Below are 21,413 nucleotides of genomic sequence, written 5' to 3' on the forward strand. Positions count from 1 at the left end.
GACTCATCCAGCGACGTTTGGCCGACGGGCCAAGCTCCGCGCCTACCTTGGTCAGTTTGACAACGACGACAACGACGGCAGCCGCTATCGCTTGTGGGTTCCATGCCACACTTTTTTGGATTTCCTCCTTTTCGGCGGGACGCGTCGGAAAAGGCGAACGCTGAGCGCTCTGCTGCGTCGCAAAACACTCATGTCGCGAAACCCTCAACGAGCCACTCCACGGTCGCTCTCGCTGGCGCTGGCGCTGGCGAGAGTGCGCCGAATGTCGATCCTTATACGGGCTTGACCGTCCGCCATCTCAAGGGGCGCTATAAGCTGCAAGACTTTTCTATTCTTCGCACACTCGGCACGGGCTCATTCGGACGCGTCCATCTCGTGCGATCCGTCCACAACCAGCGATTCTACGCCATCAAAGTGCTACGCAAGCAGCACGTCGTCAAAATGAAGCAGGTAGAGCACGTGAACAACGAGCACCTCGTCCTGTCCATGATTCGGCACCCGTTCTTGGTGAATCTGTGGGGCACGTTCCAGGACCCCACGTTCTTGTACCTCGTCATGGACTTTGTGCCTGGCGGCGAGCTGTTTAGTCTGCTACGCCAGAGCCGTCGCTTCCCTCCAAAGGTCGCCAAATTTTACATCTCCGAAGTCGCTCTGGCCATCGACTTTCTGCACATGCACAATATTATTTACCGTGACCTCAAACCTGAGAATATTCTGATCGGCGCCGATGGCCACCTGAAACTCATCGACTTTGGCTTCGCCAAAGTCACGGCCCAGACCAACGGCATGTGCTGGACGCTGTGTGGCACGCCCGATTATCTCGCCCCGGAGGTGATCCGTGCCAAGGGCTACAACGCCAGTGTCGACTGGTGGTCCGTCGGCGTGCTCCTCTTTGAAATGCTGGCCGGCTACCCGCCATTTTATACCGAGGATGGCAATCCTATCAAACTATACGAAAAGATTATTGCAGGTCATGTCAACTATCCGTCGTTTTTCGAGCCGGGCGCCAAGGATCTGCTCCAGTCGCTGCTCACTGCCGACCTGTCCAAGCGCTTTGGTAATTTGCACCGCGGCAGTCGCGACATCTTCGCCCACATGTGGTTTGCCGAGATCGACTGGGAATGCCTGTACCGGAAAGAAATTCCCGCGCCCTACATCCCCAACATCAACATGGATGGCGACGCCAGTAAGTTTGAGCGGTACCCGGAGAACGACTTGTCCGAGTACGAGCGCCCCGATGCGCCGGACGAGTACCCTCATTTGTTCCCCGACTTTTAGCTCGTAGTCGCGTTGTTATAGGCCAGCTTGTTCACGGTGTCCATATCCAAGTTCGCCAGGGCATGCGACGTCGCCATGCGCCGCATGGCACGCTTCAGATCCGCAGGACGCACCGTGCTTTCTATGGGCAGCGGCGTCAATTCGTAGGCCAGCGGCAGGAAGCGCGCGACCCACGACGGCAGCAGCGCATGCACTGCCGCGACAAGCGAGCGTACCGGCTTCGCCTCTTCCATCACACGGAAATCGCTCGACCCGTAAATCGACAGCAGGTACGCCATGAGCCCGACGACATGCGGCGCGGCCATGGACGTGCCGGAGATCGTGTTGATACTCTGTGGCCCCGCATTCCACAGCGACAAGATGTTGAGGCCTGGCGCAAAGATGTCGACACAGGGCCCCGTGTTACTGAAAAAGGCACGCTCGTCGGCGATCGTCGATGCACCCACCGTCACTGCCGCCCGGACGTCAGCCGGCGACACATTGCATGCATCCTGGTCTTCATTGCCCGCAGCCACGCCAAAGTGCATGCCCGCAGCCACGGCGCCACCCACCGCACGATCGAGCGTGGGCGACTTGGTACCCCCCAATGACATGTTCGACACAAAGCCGCGCAGCTTGCGTGAGCCTCGCATCATGCGCGTCTTGTTCTCGGCATCCTTCACGGCCCACAGCACACCGGCGGTCACGTCCGACATGGAGCCTTGACCATGCGAGCCAAGCACCTTGACGGCGATAATTTCGGCCTTCTTTGCGACGCCGAATGTGTTCGACGCAATGGTGCCGGCCACATGCGTGCCGTGTCCATGTCCGTCCGTGTCCGTGTCGTTCGCGGGAATCGTCGTGCCCCACTTGGCTCGTCCGCCAAAGTCGCTGTGCTCGATATTCACGCCCGTATCGATCACATAGGCCGTGACACCTTCGCCACCGATCGACTCGTACACATACTTGTTAAACGTGCCGAGAGACAGCGAGCGCTGATGCGAAATACGCGCCAGACCCCAAGGCGCGCCTTGCTCCGTCAAGTGGCGATACGGATTGTCCCAGGGAAACGTATACTGCACGGCACTTCCGCTCATGTTGCGCACGTTACGGTCGTCTTGCGCCAGCATCGTCACATCCACAATCGAGTCGCGCTCGACAAACGCCACGTCCGGATGGCTGCGGATAAGCGCGATGTCCTCCGGCGAAAAGTGGCCCGCATACCCACGCATAGCATCCCCCATATCATATACGTGCGAAATAGGGCCGGCGTCCCCGCTGCCACGGAAGAAACTCGCTACGTTGGCGGAGTGGGCCACCAACCGATCCGCCGATACACCCTCCTTGAGGACGACCATGTACTTGTCCGGCACCGCCTTGGTCCCAGGCGCCTGCACAAGCGGCGCCATCGCCCCCCAACTGGTCGGGAATGCCAGCGCAGCCGTGCAGGCCACCGCTATGCACAGCAGCACGACTCGTACCCACATCGCGAGAAGCACATCAGGGCCGCCACATCCACGCTCTCCACCTTTCGCTTATCTAATATCTTCCGCAGGGCACAGGCGGCGTGCTCCTGGTTCTTTTTCTGCCACGATGGAGTCGGTGGTGCAAGGCACAGCGGCCATGGACGTCAACGCTCCACGCGTGTATGTGGACGAGGCAAAGGGACATGATGAGTCGGGACAGGGCACCGAGGCTGCTCCGTACGCGACCGCGCTGGGCGCGATGCTCGCCCGCGGACCGGACGTGTCGATCCTGTCGCGCAAGGACGAGGGGTACGAGCCCCTGTCGGCCTCGGGCGTGAAAAAGGCGAAGAAGCTGTACGACATGGCGATCAAGAAGAAGCAGAAGGCCGCTGAACTTGCCTCACAGGAAGCGGAGCGCGCCGAGCAGGACAAGAAGAAGCTCGAGGAGAGCAAAAAGGTGGTGTTGGACGTGCCCTCTGAGCCGGCCAAGCGCATCAAGATTTGTGCGGGTGTGCACAACCGCGACGTGCGTGTGAAGGTGTGCGGATGGGTGCACCGCCTGCGCTCGCAAAAAGACCGCATGTTCCTCGTCCTGCGCGACGGCACAGGATACATGCAGTGTGTGCTGCAGGACAAGCTCATTCAGACGTACGACGCCTTGACGCTGACGCTCGAGAGCTCGGTCGAGATGTACGGCACGATCAAGGCTCTGCCGGAGGGCAAGACTGCGCCGGACAACCACGAGCTCGTTGTCGACTACTGGGTATGTGTCGGCAAGGCGCCTGGCGGCGACGATGCCATTACGAACCGCATTTCGGAGAACACGGACCCGTCGATTCAGGCGGACAACCGGCATCTCATGCTGCGTGGCGAGACTGCCTCTGCTGTGATGCATGTACGTGCGGCAGTGATGCAGGGTTTCCGCGACGAGTTTGCTTCCTCGGGCGTGATGGAAGTGACGCCGCCATGCATGGTGCAGACACAGGTCGAGGGCGGCGCGACGCTGTTCCAGTTTGACTACTATGGCCAGCCAGCGTTCCTGACGCAGAGCTCGCAGCTGTACCTCGAGACCTGCCTGCCGGCGCTCGGCGATGTGTACTGTGTGCAGGAGAGTTTCCGTGCGGAAAAGAGCCACACGCGCCGCCATCTGAGCGAGTACACGCATCTCGAAGCGGAGCTCGCCTTTGTCACGTTCGACGATCTGCTCTCGCACATTGAGCAGGACATCTGCGGCATGGTCGACCGTGTGCTGCAGAACGACAAGGTGCGCCAGCTGATCGAGCAGCTGAACCCCGGCTTCCAGCCGCCCAAGCGTCCATTCATGCGCCTCTCCTACAAGGATGCGATTGCCTATCTGAACGAGCACAACATTCTGAACGAGCACGGCGAGCCGCACAAGATCGGTGACGACATTGCCGAGGCGGCCGAGCGCAAGATGACGGATCAGCTGGCCGTGCCGATCCTGCTTCATTCGTTCCCACGCGAGATCAAGGCATTCTACATGAAGCGCGTGCCCGGTGATGAGGCATTTACCGAGAGCGTCGACCTGCTCATGCCCGGCGTCGGCGAAATTGTCGGTGGTAGCATGAGGATGACTGGCAACGAAGAGCTCCTCGAGGCGTACAAACACGAGGGCATTGATCCCCAGCCCTACTACTGGTACACTGACCAGCGCAAGTACGGCACATGTGAGCACGGCGGCTATGGCCTCGGTGTTGAGCGCCTGCTGGCATGGCTCACAAACCGCTGGACCGTGCGTGAGTGCTCGCTGTACCCACGCTGGACGGGCCGTTGCACGCCATAGGTATCTAGGCAAAGAAGTCGTCGTTGGCCACGCTAGAAGGCGGCGGGTCAGCTCTGTCGTGCATCTCGTCGTCGTCATCGTCGCCGTCGTCGCCATCGCCATCGTCGTCAGCCTCGTCGTCGTCAGCCTCGTCGTCGTCAGCCTCGTCGTCGTCGCCATCGTCGTCGCCATCGTCGTCGCCATCGTCGTCGCCATCGCCATCGCCAACGTCCACCTCGCTCCTCTTTACATGCTGCGCACGCGTTCGCCGGTGCTGCTCCTCTCGGTGATGCAGATCCCTGTCTGGCTCGGCAGCCATGGTACCTCGTTTCATAGACTTGCGCACATGCTTGAAAAACTCGGCAGCCTTCTGGTGCGCACGATCAGGCGCATCCGCACTGGGCGCGACAGGCTCCTTGTTCCCGGCAAACAGCGATACGTACCGCCGATCGGCTGGAAAGTGCAAGACATAGTTCAGAAACACGCGGTGCTCAAACAGCTGCGCACGCACCTGCCGACTCTCTGGCTCCCGCCGCAGCTGCCGAAGCCGCCGCATCAGTTTCTGCCGCTCAAAAAACTTGACCTTGTGGTATCGCGTCGCAAATTGGCGCTCCTTGTTCGACTGCATACTCTCCTCGAGTTCCAGCTCCATCGCCCGCAAGCGTCGCTCCGCCTCAATACGCGTGCCTGGCTCAATCGACTCCTTCCCCAAGAGCCGCTTCGTCTGCCGAATCATACTCTTCAGCTTATTCACACTCGTAGTCTCGCCTCGCGCTGGCATCGGACGCCTGCGCCCATGACCCCGCCGGCCCTGAGGCTCCCTGGGCATGCTAGAGAAAAAAGGAAGCGTGGCTCGTCCACCCACGTGACGTTGGCTTTCCTCCCACCACGACGTGGCGTGGGGTATGAAGGTACGCGACGCCTAAACTGACCGCGCAGTACCTCCTCCAGGCGATCGATGCGCACCGTGATCAAGTGCCGTTGCAAGACGCCGAGCTGCTCCGGCTCCTCAGTGAGGCACAAAAAGGACGCGTACGTACACCGCCCTAACACGGCAGGATGAGCGCGAAGAGTACCAGGAGGCGATGGAGCGCATCCTCACGGAGCTGCGCAACTATACCGAGCACTCCCAGGCATTTCTCGTGCGCGTAAGCAAGCGCGATGCGCCAGACTACTACGACGGTACGTGTGAGTGACTGACGCCAGTCATCCAAAACCCCATGGATCTCGGCACGATGCAGAAAAAACTCCGCGGCGGCTGCTACAAAACCAAGAGTCAGTTTGCGCATGACCTCAATCTCATCTGGGACAACTGTCTCGTTTACAACGCCTCGCCTACACACCCGCTGCGACGGAATGCCACAGTCATGCGGAAAAAGGCGAACCATCTCCTCGAGTTTCTCAGCGACAAGAACGACACACAGGACCTCTTATCGCAGTGGCAGTCTGCGTCCCACGCAGAAAAACCTATCGAAGACATCCCACCGCCCGCAGTTGCTCCTGCCGCAGAGACACCCACGGCCCCGTCCACGTCCGCGCCCGCCCACGATGTGCCTTTCTCACAGCGGCACGCGCTTCGTCGGAACCCCGAATCATGCCTCGTCTTCCACGAGTTGGATGCCAAACTCTCAGATCTCGAAGATGGCGCCAACGCAGCGAATCCCGCGCCGACCCTCGATGTGCTGCACCAGGTGCCAGCATCCCATCTACATCCACTCGCTGCAGCCCTGCCACAGTCCACACCCACCGCACAGCAACGGTGGTGGGCCGCCTGTGCATCAGATGCCATGCTCTGCGCTGGCTTGCCTGTCGTACCACATGCGGGACATGTTGTCGACCACGAGCCTGACGCAGCATATACCTCGCGGCTGCCAAGTCAAAGAGCTGGCATCCCGCGCATGATGGCCCACAACATCCGGACACTCCGGCGCCTGTACAGCACCCACCAAAAAATTCACGAACTGGCCGAAGCCATCGAATTCGATGTGCCCATCCCCCCCTCTATCGGCGTCGTGGATGACGAAGACGAACCCGAGCCGCCCAGCGTGCCGCCGCCCGTTCCGTACGCAACATCGACACCATACCCCCGCCTCTCCAGGTCGTATGCACAGGCACAGACTAGCTGGCAGACCCAAGTGCTTTTAGCACATGCCGGCTTCGAGGGCGCGCACTCCTCGCCTGTGCAAGTCCTGGCCGATGTCGCCGCCAAATATCTCATGGGCCTCGGCCGCACCCTACGTCTGTATGTCGATCGCTTTGCGCACCACATGTCACCCACTGACATGCTAGAGCATGTCATGCTGAGTCGCGGCACGAACCTCTCAGCCCTCGAGTCCTACGTTTCGCAGGACATTGGGCGCTACGGCCAACGACTCCAGGAATGGCTACGCAAACAAAAACATGTGCTTCATGAGCAGCTGCAAGGCGTCGACTCGGCTACAGTCGATGACGCAGACCTGCTCGCAAGCGACGGTGAGGCGCTCATGCTCGGTCACTTCGCCGCAGGTCTCGGTGATGACTTTTTTGGGTTCCGCGAGCTGGGCCTCGAGTCCGAGCTGGGCCTACCTCACCTTGCCGTGCCGAGTCGTCTGTTTTTCGGTACGAGTCACGCGCCCCACAAAGTCGCCTCAGACGGCAAGCTAGGCACGAGCAAGCCAGTGCTCGATGCGCCACCCCCGCCCGTCCCACTCGTGGCATGCTCCCTGCCAGCACAGATCGGCCTCTTGCGCACGTGGTACGCCCAACAACTGGGATCCATGCCATTTCTACCCGACCAGGTGCCCGAGAGACCGCGGTACAAGGTGCCTACGACCGGCAAACTCCCTGCCCGTCCCATGGTCAGCCGCGCACACCGACCCGCCTCGGTGCCCGCAGGCTCGGCTCCCCAGCCACAGCAGCAGGCCAAGCGCCAGCGCGTTTCATAGCCACGTGCCTGTCGTTGACTAAACGTTTTTTCTTGTGGCGGACGGCCGAAGGGTCGAAACGTTATCGACTACGCCGCTTTTTTTCGAACGCTGGTCTTACCTTTCGTGGGAAGGTGGACGGCAACATAGGTACACAGTCTACACCCGGTGTAGACAGTCGTGCAATTCGTTCTCCGTCGATGAGTGGCACTGAGAAGCGTGCCACGACGGCGCCCAAGCCGGGCAAGCCTGGCAGCCATACCAAGGCCCCGCGCGACGTCTCGGAAGGCGCAGCCGTCAGCATGCCCAAGACGGCCCCTCGTGCCGCACAGGGCATCAACTTCGGCACCGTCGATGACCAAAACGCTGTCATGTCATCGTCCCCTGCCGCCCAACCGACGACCGGCGAGCACCTCCGCGGCGGCAACCTTACCGTCTTTGGCAGCGTGTCCGCAGAAAGCGGCGCGGCCCACGAAAAGAAAATCGGGTTCGGCCCCAAAAAGCACATGGACTTCCAGAAACTGTTTCAGGGCCCTAAGAAGGTCCACCAGCAGGATCAGCAGAGCCAGCAGCAGCCTGCCGCTCCCGTCGCATCGGCCATGGGCGCCACACCGCCGCCGTTCGTGTCATCGTGGCAGCCACCCATGTATCCCCACGTTGGCTACCCTATGAGCCCTGGAGGCTACCCATACATGGCCCAGCCACAGCAGCCATGGAACCAGGCGGCTGCCCCAGGCTCGCCCTCGATCCTTCCAGCCAACGCATCGCCACACACTGCGCCTCGTCCCGTGAACGGCGGCTTTTACCCACAGACGCCCGCAGCTGCGCCTCCTACGAGCAGCAACTTCACCATGAGTGCTGGTGCACGCATGTTCGAGCCACAAAAGAGCAAGGCGCTGCGGATTGTGAATCCCGAAACGCAAACAGAAATTGATCTTGGCCACCTGAAAAAGACGTCGCAATCGTCCGCCTCGCCGACGCAGCCAACCTCGGCCAAGGCTCCGGCAGATGCGTCGCATGCTCCGAAGCAGAAGGAAGTGTCAAATGAGAGCCGCGTCAAAACACAAAACGATTTCCAGCAAAAGGTACTCCGTCTGAAGATGGAGAAGGAGGCTGAAGCGCGTCGCGCGGAAGAAGCCAAGCGAGAAGAGGAGCGCCAGGCCGAGGAAGCCAAGCGGGAAGAAGAACGCAAAGCCGAGGAAGCTAAGCGGGAAGAGGAGCGTAAGGCCGAGGAAGCCAAGCGGGAAGAAGAACGCAAAGCCGAGGAAGCCAAGCGAGAAGAGGAGCGTAAGGCCGAGGAAGCTAAGCGGGAAGAGGAGCGCAAGGCCGAGGAAGCTAAGCGGGAAGAGGAGCGTAAAGCTGAAGAAGCCAAGCGGGAAGAGGAGCGCAAGGCTGAGGCAGCCAAGCGAGAAGGGGAACGCAAGGCCGAGGAAGCTCAACATGCGGAAGAGCGCAAGAAGGAAGAGACCCAGGGGGCCGAAGCCAAGGATGGCGCAGAGAGCAAAGACAACGCTGCGCAGGACGGCCAGGCCCCTGAAGCATCCTCGTCCAAGACCGAAGAGGCACAGCCACCGAGTCGTGCCATCGAGAGCGCGCGCCTTATTGACGATCTGTCGTCAATCACCTACCCCCCTGACGTGCACCCACCTAAGGCGGAGCTGAACAAGGATGCCGCGCCAGGAAGGTACCGCTACGACCGCGACTTTTTGCTCCAGTTCATGAGCGTATATACCGAAAAGCCGTTCGAACTGCCTGACCTCGCCTCGATCGGCATGGAGAGTGTTCCTGTGCGTGGTGGACGCCGCGGTGCGGGCCCATCGCGAGGAGGCATGGACGGTGGCCGTGGTCAAGTCGGTCGCACGAGCGAAGAACGCTTTGCCTCGTCGATGCGTGCCGGCCCCGGTGGCTTCCCGTCAGGCTCGCGAGGCGGCTCGGCGTCGCGCACCGGCGGTGGTCCTGTGCCATCGCGCGAGACGATGGGTACTGGCATTCCCATGGGTGGTGGCCGCTCCAAGGGCCACCGTGGTCGCCAGCGTGATGGCCGGCCGCGTGAGAACCCGCCAGAGAAGGGTGGTCCGACGATCCCTCTCGATCAGGTGGCGCCGCTGGAGTTCTCCGAGAACCGCTGGAAGCCACAGAGTCATGACAAGACATCGACAGCTGACCACAGTCTGGTGGTGGAGCGCAAGGTCAAGTCCTTGCTCAACAAACTTACGCTCGAGAAGTTCGACTCGATCAGCGACAAGATTATCGAATTTGCGAACGAGTCAAAGAACGAAACGGATGGCCGGACTTTGCGTCAGGTCATCGCGCTCGTGTTCGAAAAGGCGATCGATGAGTCGGCGTGGAGTGAGATGTACGCGCAACTGTGTGCCAAGATCCAGATGAGTCTGAGCCCTGACATTCGTGACGAGGTACTGGACGAAAAGGAGCAGAAGGAGTACCGCGGCGGTATGCTGTTCCGCAAGTACCTGCTGACTTGGTGTCAGGGTGACTTTGAAAAGGGTTGGGCCGGTGCCAAGGAAGAGCGCTCTGAGAAAGAGTACGAGCTGATGTCGGACGAGTACTACGAGGCCCAGAAGGCCAAGCGTCGTGGCCTCGGTCTCATCCAGTTTGTTGGTGAACTTTTCAAGCTCCAGATGCTCCAGCCACGCATTATGCACACTTGCATTGTGCGTCTCCTGCGCACAACGACCGAGCCTGAAGAGGACGAAATTGAAAGTGTGTGCCGTCTGCTCACCACGGTCGGCTACCTCCTCGATTCAGCCTCAGGCAACCACAAAAGCCGCATGGACGTGTACTTTAAGCGAATCGACGATATCCTCAAGAGTCCAGCCCTTGCCTCGCGCATGCGATTCATGCTGATGGACGTGGTGGACCTGCGCAATAACAACTGGGTCCCACGGCACGACCAGTCGGCGCCCAAGACGATCGGAGAGATCCATGCGGAGGCCGCGCAGCAGCAGCAACAAAAGGAGGCTGAAAAGTTCTCCCGTGGTGGCCCGCGACGCGGCCAGCCGCGTCATGCCCCGCCGCCCGAGCAGGCATCGCACGATGGCTGGAGTACCGTCGGCAATGCGCCGCCCTCGCGATCGGGTCGTGCGACCGACTTTTCTGGCTTCGGCAAGGGTCTGGACCGCTCGTCGAATGGCAAACTGGGCGGTGGTCCGCAGAGCGTGTTCCATCGCCGCAACCAGCGCGACGACGAGCGCAGCATGTCGCCTACGCCTAACATGTTCAACTTGCTTACGGGTGAGGGCAATACGGAGGAGCCACATCGCAGGAAGCTGCAGCTGCAGCCACGGACCAAGCCGCTGGACGACGGCCACACTGCCGCGACGCCCAGCGAGCCGTCGGAAGAGGACATTAAGCGTAAGGTCAGTAACGATGTCAAGGAGTACCTCGAGATCCGCGATCTCAACGAGGGGATTCAATCGATCGAAGCGTTGGAGGCCAAGCACCGTCCATCGTTTGTGGACGCGCTCGTCACAAGTGTGCTCGACAAGAAACAGGACAGCGTCGATGCGGCCTGCCACCTGCTGCAGGCCTTGGCCGAGCGCTCGCTGCTGGATGAGTCGATGCTGATGGAGGGCTTCAAGCCGCAAGTCACGATCCTTGACGACACCAGTATGGATGCGCCGAGTGCCTATGGCTTTATGGCACAACTCCTTGTCCAATCGACGCTGGCCCAGGCCAAGATCGAGGAGCTCGCGAACGGTATGGAAGGCGAGGGCCTCAAGCCGCCAAAGGACCGCTTGCTGGCCAAGGTGCAAGATGTGCAGTCATAGACCATCTATGGGTATATAGTATACGACCTTTCATGTCGCGCGAGCAGACCGGGACGGCGAGAGGTACATCAGCGAGGCCATCGGGAGAGCCGGCTGGGGCACAGGGAGCACAGGCGCGGCAGGCTCTGCCGGAGAGGCTGGCAGCGCTGCGGCAGGCATGTCAAGGCCAGGGGACATGGTGGCGGGGCGTTCTGAGCGCGGCATATCCTCATAGTCATCGTACGCCACCATCTCTTCGCCGAGACGTTCCTCCATGATTTCATCGTCCATCGCCTCGGCCATGCCCCTAAGCTGCTCATCGTCATGCGCATTGAGCGCGTCCACAAGACTGATCGCCGCAGGTGTCTTTTGCTCACGCTCTGCACTTGACACCAAGCGCAGCTCGCGCGCCAAGTGTGCGGAAAAGCGCTCATGGTCGCGGTGCTCCTCGGCCGGCCTCGTCGTACGAGTCTTTTGGTCAGGGTACGGCGGCAACACTTCCGCATCGTCTTCCAGCCGCGATCCATCCTCACGGAAGAGCTGGGCATATGCAGGTAAGTAGCCTGAGTGCTGCCGCGTCTGAGCTGATCCATTTGTCGAGTACGCTGCGCGGACGTACGCAGGTGGAAGCGCAGCATTGGCCGCGCCCTCTGCCGGCACGTAGGACTGCGCTGACTTGGGCAAAACAAGCGGCGGCGCCTGCGAAAGCGCTTCCATCGGTGGCGCCTCGCTAAAGCGTACGGGTACACTCATTACGACGCTCTGCATGCCGGCATGAGGCGGCAGATTTGCCCCCTCAAAGGCAAAGCGCACCTTGACTTTGAGCTTGTGTCGGATGCGCATGTGGGGGCTTTCATAGTCGGGAAGCAACTGCGGTGCGTTGTACTTGACGGCCATGGAGCCGCAGCTCGGCACAAGCGGCAGGCTGAAAGACAAACGCACACGCTTTTGGTTCAGTGCCAGTCCAGCACCATCCTCGCCCTCCAGGACGTAGGACGCCTTGGTATTTTCGACCGAGCCTGCATTCGGGCCCGCATCATATGCCGTCGACACAGGCTCTGGCTCCGTCGCATGGTCAGCAGTGGATGCTGCGTCGCGGTGCGGCGAAAAAATCGATAAGCGTGACAGTGCATTCGATACGGTGCGCCGACTTTTTGGTGTTGTGAACGTGGCTGACTTGCCATGGGCATGCGACTCACGTTCTTTTTCACTCTGCTTCTCACGAGAAGGGAGTGGGCCCACCGTGTACGCCCTGAAGCGCTCAATGGTGTTGAGACGCTCGTTCGGCTGCGTCCGGTTGAGTTCCAAGTGCTTGCGGTTCTCCGCCAACTGGACTGAGTACGGCTGCGCAGGAGCGTGGCTGGCAGCCAGGGCGCTCTGGGGCGTGTATACACCGGTGTCCTGTGGGAGATGGTCAAAGAACGGCAGCTCTTCAGGCGCCACAAACGAGTTGTCATCGTTCCCGAGTGCAAAGGCCGTGCAGTAGCTGCGCGAGAGAGTCGTGCTGTACTTTTCCATCTGAACACACACCGCCTCCATTTCACGCACACGAACATCGCTCCGGACCGTTGCCCCCTGCCAGGCTGGGTCCAGTTCCACCTGCAGCCAAAAGATCAGGGGCGGCTGGTCTTCATGGGAAATGGCATGTGTGCTTGAATACGACGGGACGGACAGGCACAGTTTGACGGGCAGAGTCGCGTGTGTTTTGCCATTCATCATGACTGGCACAGGCAGATGGAGATGTGCCAAGTGTGTGTAGTGACGAAGCGGGGCACGCGACGTGCGTGAGCGTTTGGGTGGCGGCGTGGGCCGCGGCATGGGCCGCGGCATCCAGGGCGTCGGTGCCTCAGGCTCAGCAGCTCGGAACGGGTTTGTTTCGCGGCGGAATGGGTTCCGGGTGAGCGGCACGTCAGGCCCCAGAAAGGCCGCTGTTTGTGCCACAGGAATGGGCACGATTTCACGGCTGCGCTGGATGACCACGAGGCCTGGCGAGCTGCGGACGCACACCGGGTGACCAGGTCGCGTCAGCGAGGAGCTCGTGCACACGTCGCACAATTCAGCTACTGCTTCGAGCTTGTAAAATGTGCTCACTGTACGGGTGCTGATCGAGGCCGGCAGCCAGCCAGGCACAAACATGTCATATTCCGTCTCGTACATCGAGGCGCCATGCGGCGGAAGCGCTAGCTGTGTCGTCGCTTCCATCACGTCTTGCTTGATATCACACAGCCGCATACACGAGTATCGCCCCATCTGGTCGATGTAGAGCGAATAACCGGACAGGCGCATTTGCAATGAGCGCACTTGGATATCTCTACACTCATCCATAGCATGTGGCAGACTCACTCGCAGAGTTCCGGAGAGCGAGTAGCTACCCGTGACCTGCAACGCCCCAAACATGTGCAGAACCTGGTGCCTCGGCTCGACCACCAACACCACATTATTCGACAACTGGTGGACAGGCTTTCTGGGAAATGCGGGCATGGGACTCGTGGAGCGCATAGGAGGCGTATCGGTACCCAAGGGAATGATAGGTGATGAATTGTTGGCATCGCGCCAGAGTGTCGAATGCGGCAAACTCAGCGTCGTGGACGGCCGCACATAGGGTGACGAGGTGGCCGGGCGAGTCATCTCATCGTTGATGGCATCATGAAACACATCGTCTGGCTGTTCATCGGGAATTCGAGGCCGGCTGAAGGGCCACAAACGACCCGATGATGAGGACCGCTGCGAACCATCGCGCGGGGGATCCGTGGCCCCCATACTCACACCACGGAAAGACATGCGATACTTGTTTCGCTGCGACGAATGCGACATAGCAGACGGACCAATGTTATCTGAATTCAGCGAATTGTGGCTGACACGACGCTGGATCGTGCGATACAAGGTAGAACGGCGGCGTTGCGTAGGGGACGCGGAGCACGTAGATCGGAGTGCATCTTCACTCACCACCGGTGGCTCTGCGCCCGGATCCGGCACAGAGGGGGATCGCTGCATAGTAAGTCTCCGACCTAATGAATTGTAGTCAGTAAGGGGAGACGAAGGCGCTGGCATGATGACCATGGGCAACATGGCGTGCCGGCGCTCAAGGAACGGTAGCAACTAGTCAGACACTTGGGCGTGTGTGGCCCTCTTTGGTGAGGGGAAATTAGCCAATCAGATTGGTAGTTAGTGACATCAAAACCTATTCTCAGCCCTGTGCCCCTCGCCAACCTCCATGGATGATATGCATGTACACGACACTATGTATCTACGGCAAAAATTGTAGGCATGGTTATCTGCTAATTCTTCACAGCGCGCGATTCGTCGAAGGGCGACGCGTCTGGCTGCTCTCGATATAGCTCGCGCGTCACAGGCGCGTCATAAGGTAATTGGATGGCCTCTTCAGGGTACGTCTGTCCCACGACAAAGTGCTGGAACTGAGCGCCATCGCCCCTGTGCGGCACATTAGGTGGTGGGTCAGCAGAGGAAAGAGGCACAGATACGGGCGCATTGGATGTAGGTGACTGGCTCGGAACAAGCGCCTTTGGGTACGTTGTGGCAAGGGCTGTCGACTCGGCCACGGGCTGCGTGGGAGCATCCGAAGCATAGCCAAATGTCGCAGGAGGTACATCCACGTAGGACTCAGGAAGGGCGTTGCTCTGTGCTGACATAGGTGCGGCAGCGCTGTCGACACGGTCAACAAAGGGGTTGTCTTCATAGCCACTCATGTCCACACTCGTATCAGCAGGCGCATCGTGCTGAGCGGCCGCCAGTCCTGTCGGCGTGGCTGGTCCCGCATCATACGTCACATCAGGCCACTGGATCGCCTGTTCTGGCTTGTCTGCGCTGCCAGCTCGCTTGTTCAGGAACTTGTACAATACAAAGCCCAGGATGGCCAAGATGACCACTCCGCCAGCGGTGCATACGCCAGCAATCACACCTGTGTGATCCGTTCCATCGTCAGACTTGCGAGCATTTGAAGCGTTGTTCATGGATGGTGACGAGCTCTTAGATCCCTCATCCGACTCGCTATCCGAGTCGTCAGCATCGCTCGAGTCATTGGATGCATGGGAAGCCGAGCTAGGCGCACTCGTCGCGCTTGAAGGCGATCGGTCTTCTGAAACAGGATTTCCTGTAGATGTAGGCGTTGAAGAGCTGCTCTCATCATCGCCTGAGGAAGTCCTGTCAGACGTCTCCATACTCGTACTCGAGGATGTGCGACTTGAGCGCCGCATCGTGGTGGGTGTAGATGATGCGCCGCCGCCTGCGCCGGCTCCCACCATGCTACTATCACTTTCTCTCGTGGATGACGAGGGCGAGCTTGATGTACGACTAGATGTAGGAGTGGGGGAAGAGGTACTGGTAGTAGGGGTCGATGTACTGGTAGAAGGGGACGATGCACTGGTGGTGGGAGACGATGCGCTGGACGTGCTGCTCGGAGACGGAGCACGCGAGTTGTTGTCGAGGGTTGTGAACTCGTGCGAAGATGGCAAGGCGCCTCCGCCTCCTCTCTCCCGCGTAGAGCGAGTGGCATGAGTCGAAGAGGTCGGCGATGCACGAGAATTTTTGTTGATGGTCGTGAATTCACCACCGACGAGGGATGAAAGCAGATTGCTTCCCTGCTGTAGGACGTTATTATCGCCAGCGATAATCCCACGGCGTATGTGATGAGCATATGGTTGGTACACTCTGAGATGATGCATGCGTCGGGTGCTTAGGGTCGACTGGAGAGATTCTGGCTCCGGGTCATGCTGCAAAGCAGGGCTGAGCCCTACACTCGTGCCGAACACGACGAGCAGACCAAACGCAATTCGCATAAGGTTGAAGTGGGTGCGAGTACAAGGTGTCTTTTCAACTTCGGACGCTGCTGGCCAATGTGTGAGGGAAAAAAATGACAGAACGTGTCTCAACGAATGTGGCCTGAACACTCCTTGCAGGGCCTGGAAACCCCCAAAGAAGTTGGGGTATATTCTATGATACCTACGAAGACGAATGAATGACGCAATTTGATTGCACGGATTTTTTACCCCAGCCTGCAGCTTTCATGGGATTCGCTCCATGGCTTGACGCAAGCGTCGAGCCACATGGGCTTTCAGGTCGCTGGACAGCGCCACATCGTCCGGGCCTTCTGCCAAGCCCAAATCCAATTCGCGGCTGCCCAGCAAACCACGCTGAAACTGCGTAATGACATGATCGGCTGCGACCGTCAGATTCAAGTAGCCGCCACGTTGACGAGCCCCTGGTGCTTTTTCCGCCACGCTGGTTAGGAACGCCTGGCTGTCGTCCGTCAGCGTCGGTGTGCGCATCAACCCAGTGTAGGCGGGCCAGGGCACGTCTTGTCCGTTTGCGTGTGCGCACGCATACAAGTAGCGCTGGTTCATGCGAAATAGCAAATAGTCAGCCAGCTCCTCAGGATCAAAGAGTGTCTGCTTCATGCATCCGATCAGTGCGAGCTTGAGCGCTGCCTCGGCACCGCCCTCTTCTGGCGCGCCCAGAAATGGTACCATAATACCGGGCGTGTCGTACACGTACACGGCTGGGCCCCTCTTGGCCTCGTGAGCCACGAGACGCTTCATATCGATTCCGCCCGACCTGTCCAGACGCGCGAGGGACGGCGTACTGGGCGTTATGCGCACGGTGCCTGTGACTTTGCGCGTATGTCCGGGGTGAGGATGCGTGCTAGCGGCGCCGGGTTTGCCTGTTCCCACGAAGCGGAGTGCGTTGAGAAGCGAGCTCTTGCCGACATTCGGCATGCCTACCACGAGGAGGCGCACGCCCGTTTCGGGTGTCGAAGTGTGCTTGGCCGCGCCTGATAGATGAGAGTGGCGCATGGCACTCGCTGGGCGTCGGGTGGCCGCCTGTGCCGCGGACTTGCTAAGGAGCTTGGCACGCGCACATACCCAATCGTAGACACGTTGCACGTCGCTTTTTTTCCGTGTATCAACGAACATAACATTCTTGTCCAGGGTATGTTGAGACAGCGCATGAAGAATGGGCGATTCCCAGGCAGGCTCAATTTGATCGGATTTCGTGTACACGACGAGCCGCCGGGCTGCCCATCCTGGCATGTACGTTTGTGGGGCTATGCGGACGCGCTCATTCGCAGATGGCGCATTTTGGAGCGCCTTTTCAAACGCTGGATTAATGCTTGTGAAAGGCACACGCGCGTCACGCACCTCGATCACCAAAGGCGGAGGCGTTCGCGCCAGCATAGACGGGATCGAGCGCATGGCCCGATGCATATGGCCAATGTACCATGATGGTGTCTTGATGGGAAACTCAAACTTGGTCCGTGGCGTAAACGAACCTGCCTCGGAGGCCGCGAGCCGCACGGCACTTGGCAGCATAAGAGAAACCGTCTGCTCCACTTATCTTTCTTGGGTACGGCGTCCAGCCGTCATGCAGGCGGATGTCCACCTACGTGTGCTATGGAAAGGCATGGTGGTGTTGCATGATGGCATGCAGCTACCAGGCGTAACGATTGTGACGTCTATGCAGCCATGGGCGCATTTGCGAGGGACATCACACCATGACGATGCGTCGAATCTGCCGATGCTCGAAGCTGAGGCAGAGCTGTGCTTTGCTTTGGAAATGGTGCGGCACCATCCGCTGCGTGCGAGAAAAGCCGAAAGAACGGGAGATGCAGAGCTTGTAGCGTCCGGCTCGATACGACTGGACCTGCATGCGGCCGAGGACGTCACGATGGCGTACTTGCAACAGCTCTTTTGTCTGCCGGGCGACTCGATTCTCTTCCTGACGTTTGCCCCGTCAACGGCAAGCTCATCTAGTATCGAGCTCGTCGTATTTGGACGTGTGTGCTCTGATGGATCGCTCGATCTCGTGGTAGGGCGCGAAGTGCGTCAGCCCTCGCGGCATACTCGCCCTGACGACCCACTCCCACGCATTCCTACCAGAGAGCGCGCGCTGGACGCACGCATCCGAAAGCGCGGACAACTGAGCTTATCGGAGCACACAAACCCCCCCGTCACACCTGGACGACATGGCGAAAAACGCGCACACAAAGTGCACGTTGACCGCGTTCCCATCAAGTGGGAACACAACAGCCCCAGTCCTACCCCACCGCGCTCGGCCTCGCCATTGTGGCATCCTGTGCTGCCCATCATGCAAAATCATGCACGAGGCACTGTGCCTGATGCTTCTATCGAACAGGCAAATCGCCTTCTTATCAAAAAACTCATCAAGCACCAGCTCGCCGGTCGAGGTGTGGAGCGCGATCATCAAGACCACGCCGCCTGCTTCCAAACGGCGTACGCCGGCACATGTCTTGTATTCCGTGATGCACTCGATACGTGTGCGCTCGATCAAGTGCGCGTCGCACACATCGTGCAAGCTCACCTCGACATGTATGTGCACCCCCACCACCTCGCTCTGTGCACACGACGTGCCTAGGCCGTAGGATACCCCTTGTATGACTAAGCGTTTCGAAGCCCACAAAAAAAAAGGCGACGCGGTGGCTGGGCTTCTTCATGACGGAGCGCGTAGCAGCCCCAGGTCTGCGGCGGCTCCCACCGTACTGGCACGAGTACAAAACCCGTGCGAAGACGCGGTGGTATGGGCGCCAAATTCTCGAGGTGTTTACGACCGAATTTCGTGATCGCACACGCGAGTACTACATTTGGGCGATCCACCAAGGCCTGTGTACCGTCAATGGCCACTCGGTGCAGCCCACGTATATTTTGCAAAACAACGACTTTTTGGTCAACCGGGTACACAAGCACGAGCCGGCCGTGACGAATGCGCCAGTGCGCATTTTGTTCCGCGACGATGCCATGGGCCGCATCGTCGTAGTCAAGCCAGGCAGTATCCCTGTGCACGCCACGGGACGATACCATCATCACACGCTGGTGGAAATGGTGAAGCAGCAGGCCCAACTATCGAATTTGTACACGAGCAACCGCCTCGACCGCCTCACCTCGGGTATTATGGTCTGTTCTACGACCAAGGAGGCTGCCTGTGAGCTCGGCAATGACTTTAACGCAGGCCTTGTGAACAAGGCGTATGTGTGCCGAGTGGCAGGCCGCTTTCCGGACGGAATCATCGACTGCAGAGAACCGATTCTGAGTGTGGACCGCCAAAGTGGTCTTAATATCGTGCATCCGAAGGGCAAAGAGTGCCGCACGCTCTTTCAGTGCCTGTCGTACGACCCCACAGCCGACTCGAGTGTGCTTGTCTGCCGCCCCATCACGGGACGTACACACCAAATCCGCGTGCATGCGCAGTGGCTCGGGCACCCCATTAGCAATGACCCACTGTACCACCACCCTGTGTGGTCAACGGTCGATCGCGACATTCTCGCGACTGCCCAGCCCCGGCACTACGAACGTGTCGGTGGCGGATCTGGCAATGTCGAAGTCGAGCGCGTGCTCACTGCTCTCAAAGGTACGCGCGACGACGCAGAAGGATGGTCGCGCTGGCGTGACCAAGAGTTCTTTGGGGCCCTCAACCGACAGCTGGGCTACGAGGACGTACCGGTGCCCGGTCCCAACGGCCAGCGGACACCGCCGCCGCCGCCCGGCGAAGACATGCCGCCTGGCACTGCCACATGCGATACGTGCTACATACCCCTGCTGCCTGATCCTGCGCCGCAAGACATGTACATATACCTGCATGCGATCAAATACTGGACAGACACGTGGGTCTTTGAGGACGAGCTGCCTTGGTGGGCTCGTTCGTCTGCCAAGGCCAGTGCCTCTCTCCCGCCATTAGCTCTTATTGCGCACCATACCGGCGATGATGCTCTTGGTCTTGGTAAAGGCGGTGCTCAGCGACGCTTGGATACCCAGCTCCAACCTGCTATGCAGCTTGCGAGCCTGCCATTGGCACCACGGCCCGACGCATGTGCGCATGACGAGTCTCTTCAAGTCTTTGTCGAAGTCACTCGTGGACTTGAAGATGCCGCGCAGCGAGAAATGCTCCAACACTTGGGCGCGGACCCATCGGCGTCCAGCTGCCTCACGTCCGCTCTGCACTCAGGCATAATCCAAGTCGATGCGCCTCTACACGCTCAGGTCGTCGCTCGCTACGAGGCTTGTCAGCTCCCCATCGCCACAGGTGTCTATTATGCCATGGGGCACATGAGCCTGCCCCGCGACATGCTCGATGCGCTCTTTGATCAGCGCGTCGAAGTGCTCGGGAAAAAAGGCGCCCAAAAGCCCCAGCCGACGTTGGCTGAGCAGGCACTTCTTCAGTGGCTTACACAACAGTGGCATGCGCACCAAGCACAACGCGACAAAGCACTGGACCTGTGGATGAAACGCGCTTCACGACGCACACGCACATGGTGCGTTGTCGTGGACCGGAGCAGCTATGTGCTCCCATCACTCAGTACGCAGGCTCTCGAGACACATCTGGCTTCCCTCGTCACCGGGTGGCTCGACTCACACTCATGGACACCGGCTTCAACTCGTGCCGAAGCTGATATGGTGATCAAATGCACGATGGCACCGCGCTTTGGAGCGCAGTCTCCGTTGCAATTAGGGCCACGTGCACACAAAGGCAATCCGCCCGGCACCTGCTTCTTCCAACTGCATGTGCCTGGTGGCCCATGCAACGTGGCGGCAGATGCTCTGCGCACGTCGCTGGCCCGCTCTCGAGCTCATGCGGTATGTGCGCTCCTGCCTCTGGGAGACGGCACATGCGTCGGCACATTGCACAGCAAAGATAGCCATCTGGCTGATGCGTTGCGGGCTATGCTCCATGCACGTGGCCGGATGACCGCCCAGGTGCCATACGGCTCTACAAGTGCGCATGCACTGCACGGCGCCGTGGTCGAGTTGCCAGAGAGTGCTCGTGACGAGCCGCACGCGCTCCTGTTTGATCATTTTGTGACGGAGCTCGAGTGCCTGTCCCATGCTCTCGCGCCAGGCAAGTTTGCATTGGTGCTGACGAGTGAGACCAAAACGTGTATGCGTGCTCTACGTGAGCTAGAAAACCGTGCGCGTCGCGAACATAGTCCGTACGTCCTGCGTATGGACACGGGCGTCACGTTGGGAGACGCATGGCCCGCCGAGCATGCTGCTACGTTCAAAGATGCGCAGCAGGAAGCATCGTTGCGCAGTGGGGGAACATGGCGGGCCTTGGCGCACCACCGGAGTTTCCTGGCTTGTGTTGCCCAGGCCCCCCTGTATAGTACATAGGCCAGCCAGGGCCAATTTTTTGCCACGTGGCTTGTGGCGCCAAAAACGGCGCCGTCTCCTAACGTGCTGGGCTGTTTGACAGCACGACACTGGTGGTCTCA

General features: G+C 59.7%; 11 protein-coding genes across 11 annotated transcripts; 6 read left to right on the forward strand and 5 right to left on the reverse strand.

Annotated features, from left to right (window-relative positions):
- Positions 1 to 102: 102 nt before the first annotated feature.
- MRET_2447 (protein kinase A) lies at positions 103 to 1,278 on the forward strand (the record flags this gene model as incomplete). The annotated part of the gene is made up of 1 exon (XM_027629074.1): positions 103 to 1,278. One exon carries the CDS (start codon positions 103 to 105, stop codon positions 1,276 to 1,278), a length of 1,176 nt encoding a protein of 391 aa, XP_027485195.1.
- Positions 1,275 to 2,744, reverse strand: MRET_2448 (cerevisin; the record flags this gene model as incomplete). The annotated part of the gene is made up of 1 exon (XM_027629075.1): positions 1,275 to 2,744. One exon carries the CDS (start codon positions 2,742 to 2,744, stop codon positions 1,275 to 1,277), a length of 1,470 nt encoding a protein of 489 aa, XP_027484974.1.
- Positions 2,745 to 2,850: 106 nt separating this feature from the next.
- MRET_2449 (asparaginyl-tRNA synthetase) lies at positions 2,851 to 4,527 on the forward strand (the record flags this gene model as incomplete). Its single annotated transcript, XM_027629076.1, has 1 exon — positions 2,851 to 4,527. The coding sequence occupies one exon, from the start codon at positions 2,851 to 2,853 to the stop codon at positions 4,525 to 4,527; it is 1,677 nt and encodes a 558-aa protein (XP_027484973.1).
- Positions 4,528 to 4,531: 4 nt separating this feature from the next.
- MRET_2450 (essential protein required for maturation of 18S rRNA) lies at positions 4,532 to 5,335 on the reverse strand (the record flags this gene model as incomplete). Its single annotated transcript, XM_027629077.1, has 1 exon — positions 4,532 to 5,335. The coding sequence occupies one exon, from the start codon at positions 5,333 to 5,335 to the stop codon at positions 4,532 to 4,534; it is 804 nt and encodes a 267-aa protein (XP_027485003.1).
- Positions 5,336 to 5,411: 76 nt separating this feature from the next.
- Positions 5,412 to 7,430, forward strand: MRET_2451 (transcriptional activator SPT7; the record flags this gene model as incomplete). Its single annotated transcript, XM_027629078.1, has 4 exons — positions 5,412 to 5,417; positions 5,446 to 5,538; positions 5,565 to 5,688; positions 5,713 to 7,430. 4 exons carry the CDS (start codon positions 5,412 to 5,414, stop codon positions 7,428 to 7,430), a joined length of 1,941 nt encoding a protein of 646 aa, XP_027485004.1.
- Positions 7,431 to 7,609: 179 nt separating this feature from the next.
- MRET_2452 (translation initiation factor 4G) lies at positions 7,610 to 11,197 on the forward strand (the record flags this gene model as incomplete). The annotated part of the gene is made up of 1 exon (XM_027629079.1): positions 7,610 to 11,197. One exon carries the CDS (start codon positions 7,610 to 7,612, stop codon positions 11,195 to 11,197), a length of 3,588 nt encoding a protein of 1,195 aa, XP_027485005.1.
- A 30-nt stretch (positions 11,198 to 11,227) lies between these two features.
- Positions 11,228 to 14,236, reverse strand: MRET_2453 (uncharacterized protein; the record flags this gene model as incomplete). Its single annotated transcript, XM_027629080.1, has 1 exon — positions 11,228 to 14,236. One exon carries the CDS (start codon positions 14,234 to 14,236, stop codon positions 11,228 to 11,230), a length of 3,009 nt encoding a protein of 1,002 aa, XP_027485006.1.
- A 218-nt stretch (positions 14,237 to 14,454) lies between these two features.
- On the reverse strand, positions 14,455 to 15,972 carry MRET_2454 (AHNAK nucleoprotein; the record flags this gene model as incomplete). The annotated part of the gene is made up of 1 exon (XM_027629081.1): positions 14,455 to 15,972. The coding sequence occupies one exon, from the start codon at positions 15,970 to 15,972 to the stop codon at positions 14,455 to 14,457; it is 1,518 nt and encodes a 505-aa protein (XP_027485007.1).
- Positions 15,973 to 16,197: 225 nt separating this feature from the next.
- Positions 16,198 to 17,502, reverse strand: MRET_2455 (mitochondrial GTPase MTG1; the record flags this gene model as incomplete). Its single annotated transcript, XM_027629082.1, has 1 exon — positions 16,198 to 17,502. One exon carries the CDS (start codon positions 17,500 to 17,502, stop codon positions 16,198 to 16,200), a length of 1,305 nt encoding a protein of 434 aa, XP_027485008.1.
- A 52-nt stretch (positions 17,503 to 17,554) lies between these two features.
- On the forward strand, positions 17,555 to 18,565 carry MRET_2456 (uncharacterized protein; the record flags this gene model as incomplete). Its single annotated transcript, XM_027629083.1, has 1 exon — positions 17,555 to 18,565. The coding sequence occupies one exon, from the start codon at positions 17,555 to 17,557 to the stop codon at positions 18,563 to 18,565; it is 1,011 nt and encodes a 336-aa protein (XP_027485009.1).
- Positions 18,566 to 18,642: 77 nt separating this feature from the next.
- MRET_2457 (pseudouridine synthase) lies at positions 18,643 to 21,312 on the forward strand (the record flags this gene model as incomplete). Its single annotated transcript, XM_027629084.1, has 1 exon — positions 18,643 to 21,312. The coding sequence occupies one exon, from the start codon at positions 18,643 to 18,645 to the stop codon at positions 21,310 to 21,312; it is 2,670 nt and encodes an 889-aa protein (XP_027485010.1).
- Between the last annotated feature and the right edge of the window lie 101 nt (positions 21,313 to 21,413).

The sequence above is a fragment of the Malassezia restricta genome, chromosome IV (assembly GCF_003290485.1).
Source record: "Malassezia restricta chromosome IV, complete sequence".
NCBI classification, from domain to species: domain Eukaryota; kingdom Fungi; phylum Basidiomycota; class Malasseziomycetes; order Malasseziales; family Malasseziaceae; genus Malassezia; species Malassezia restricta.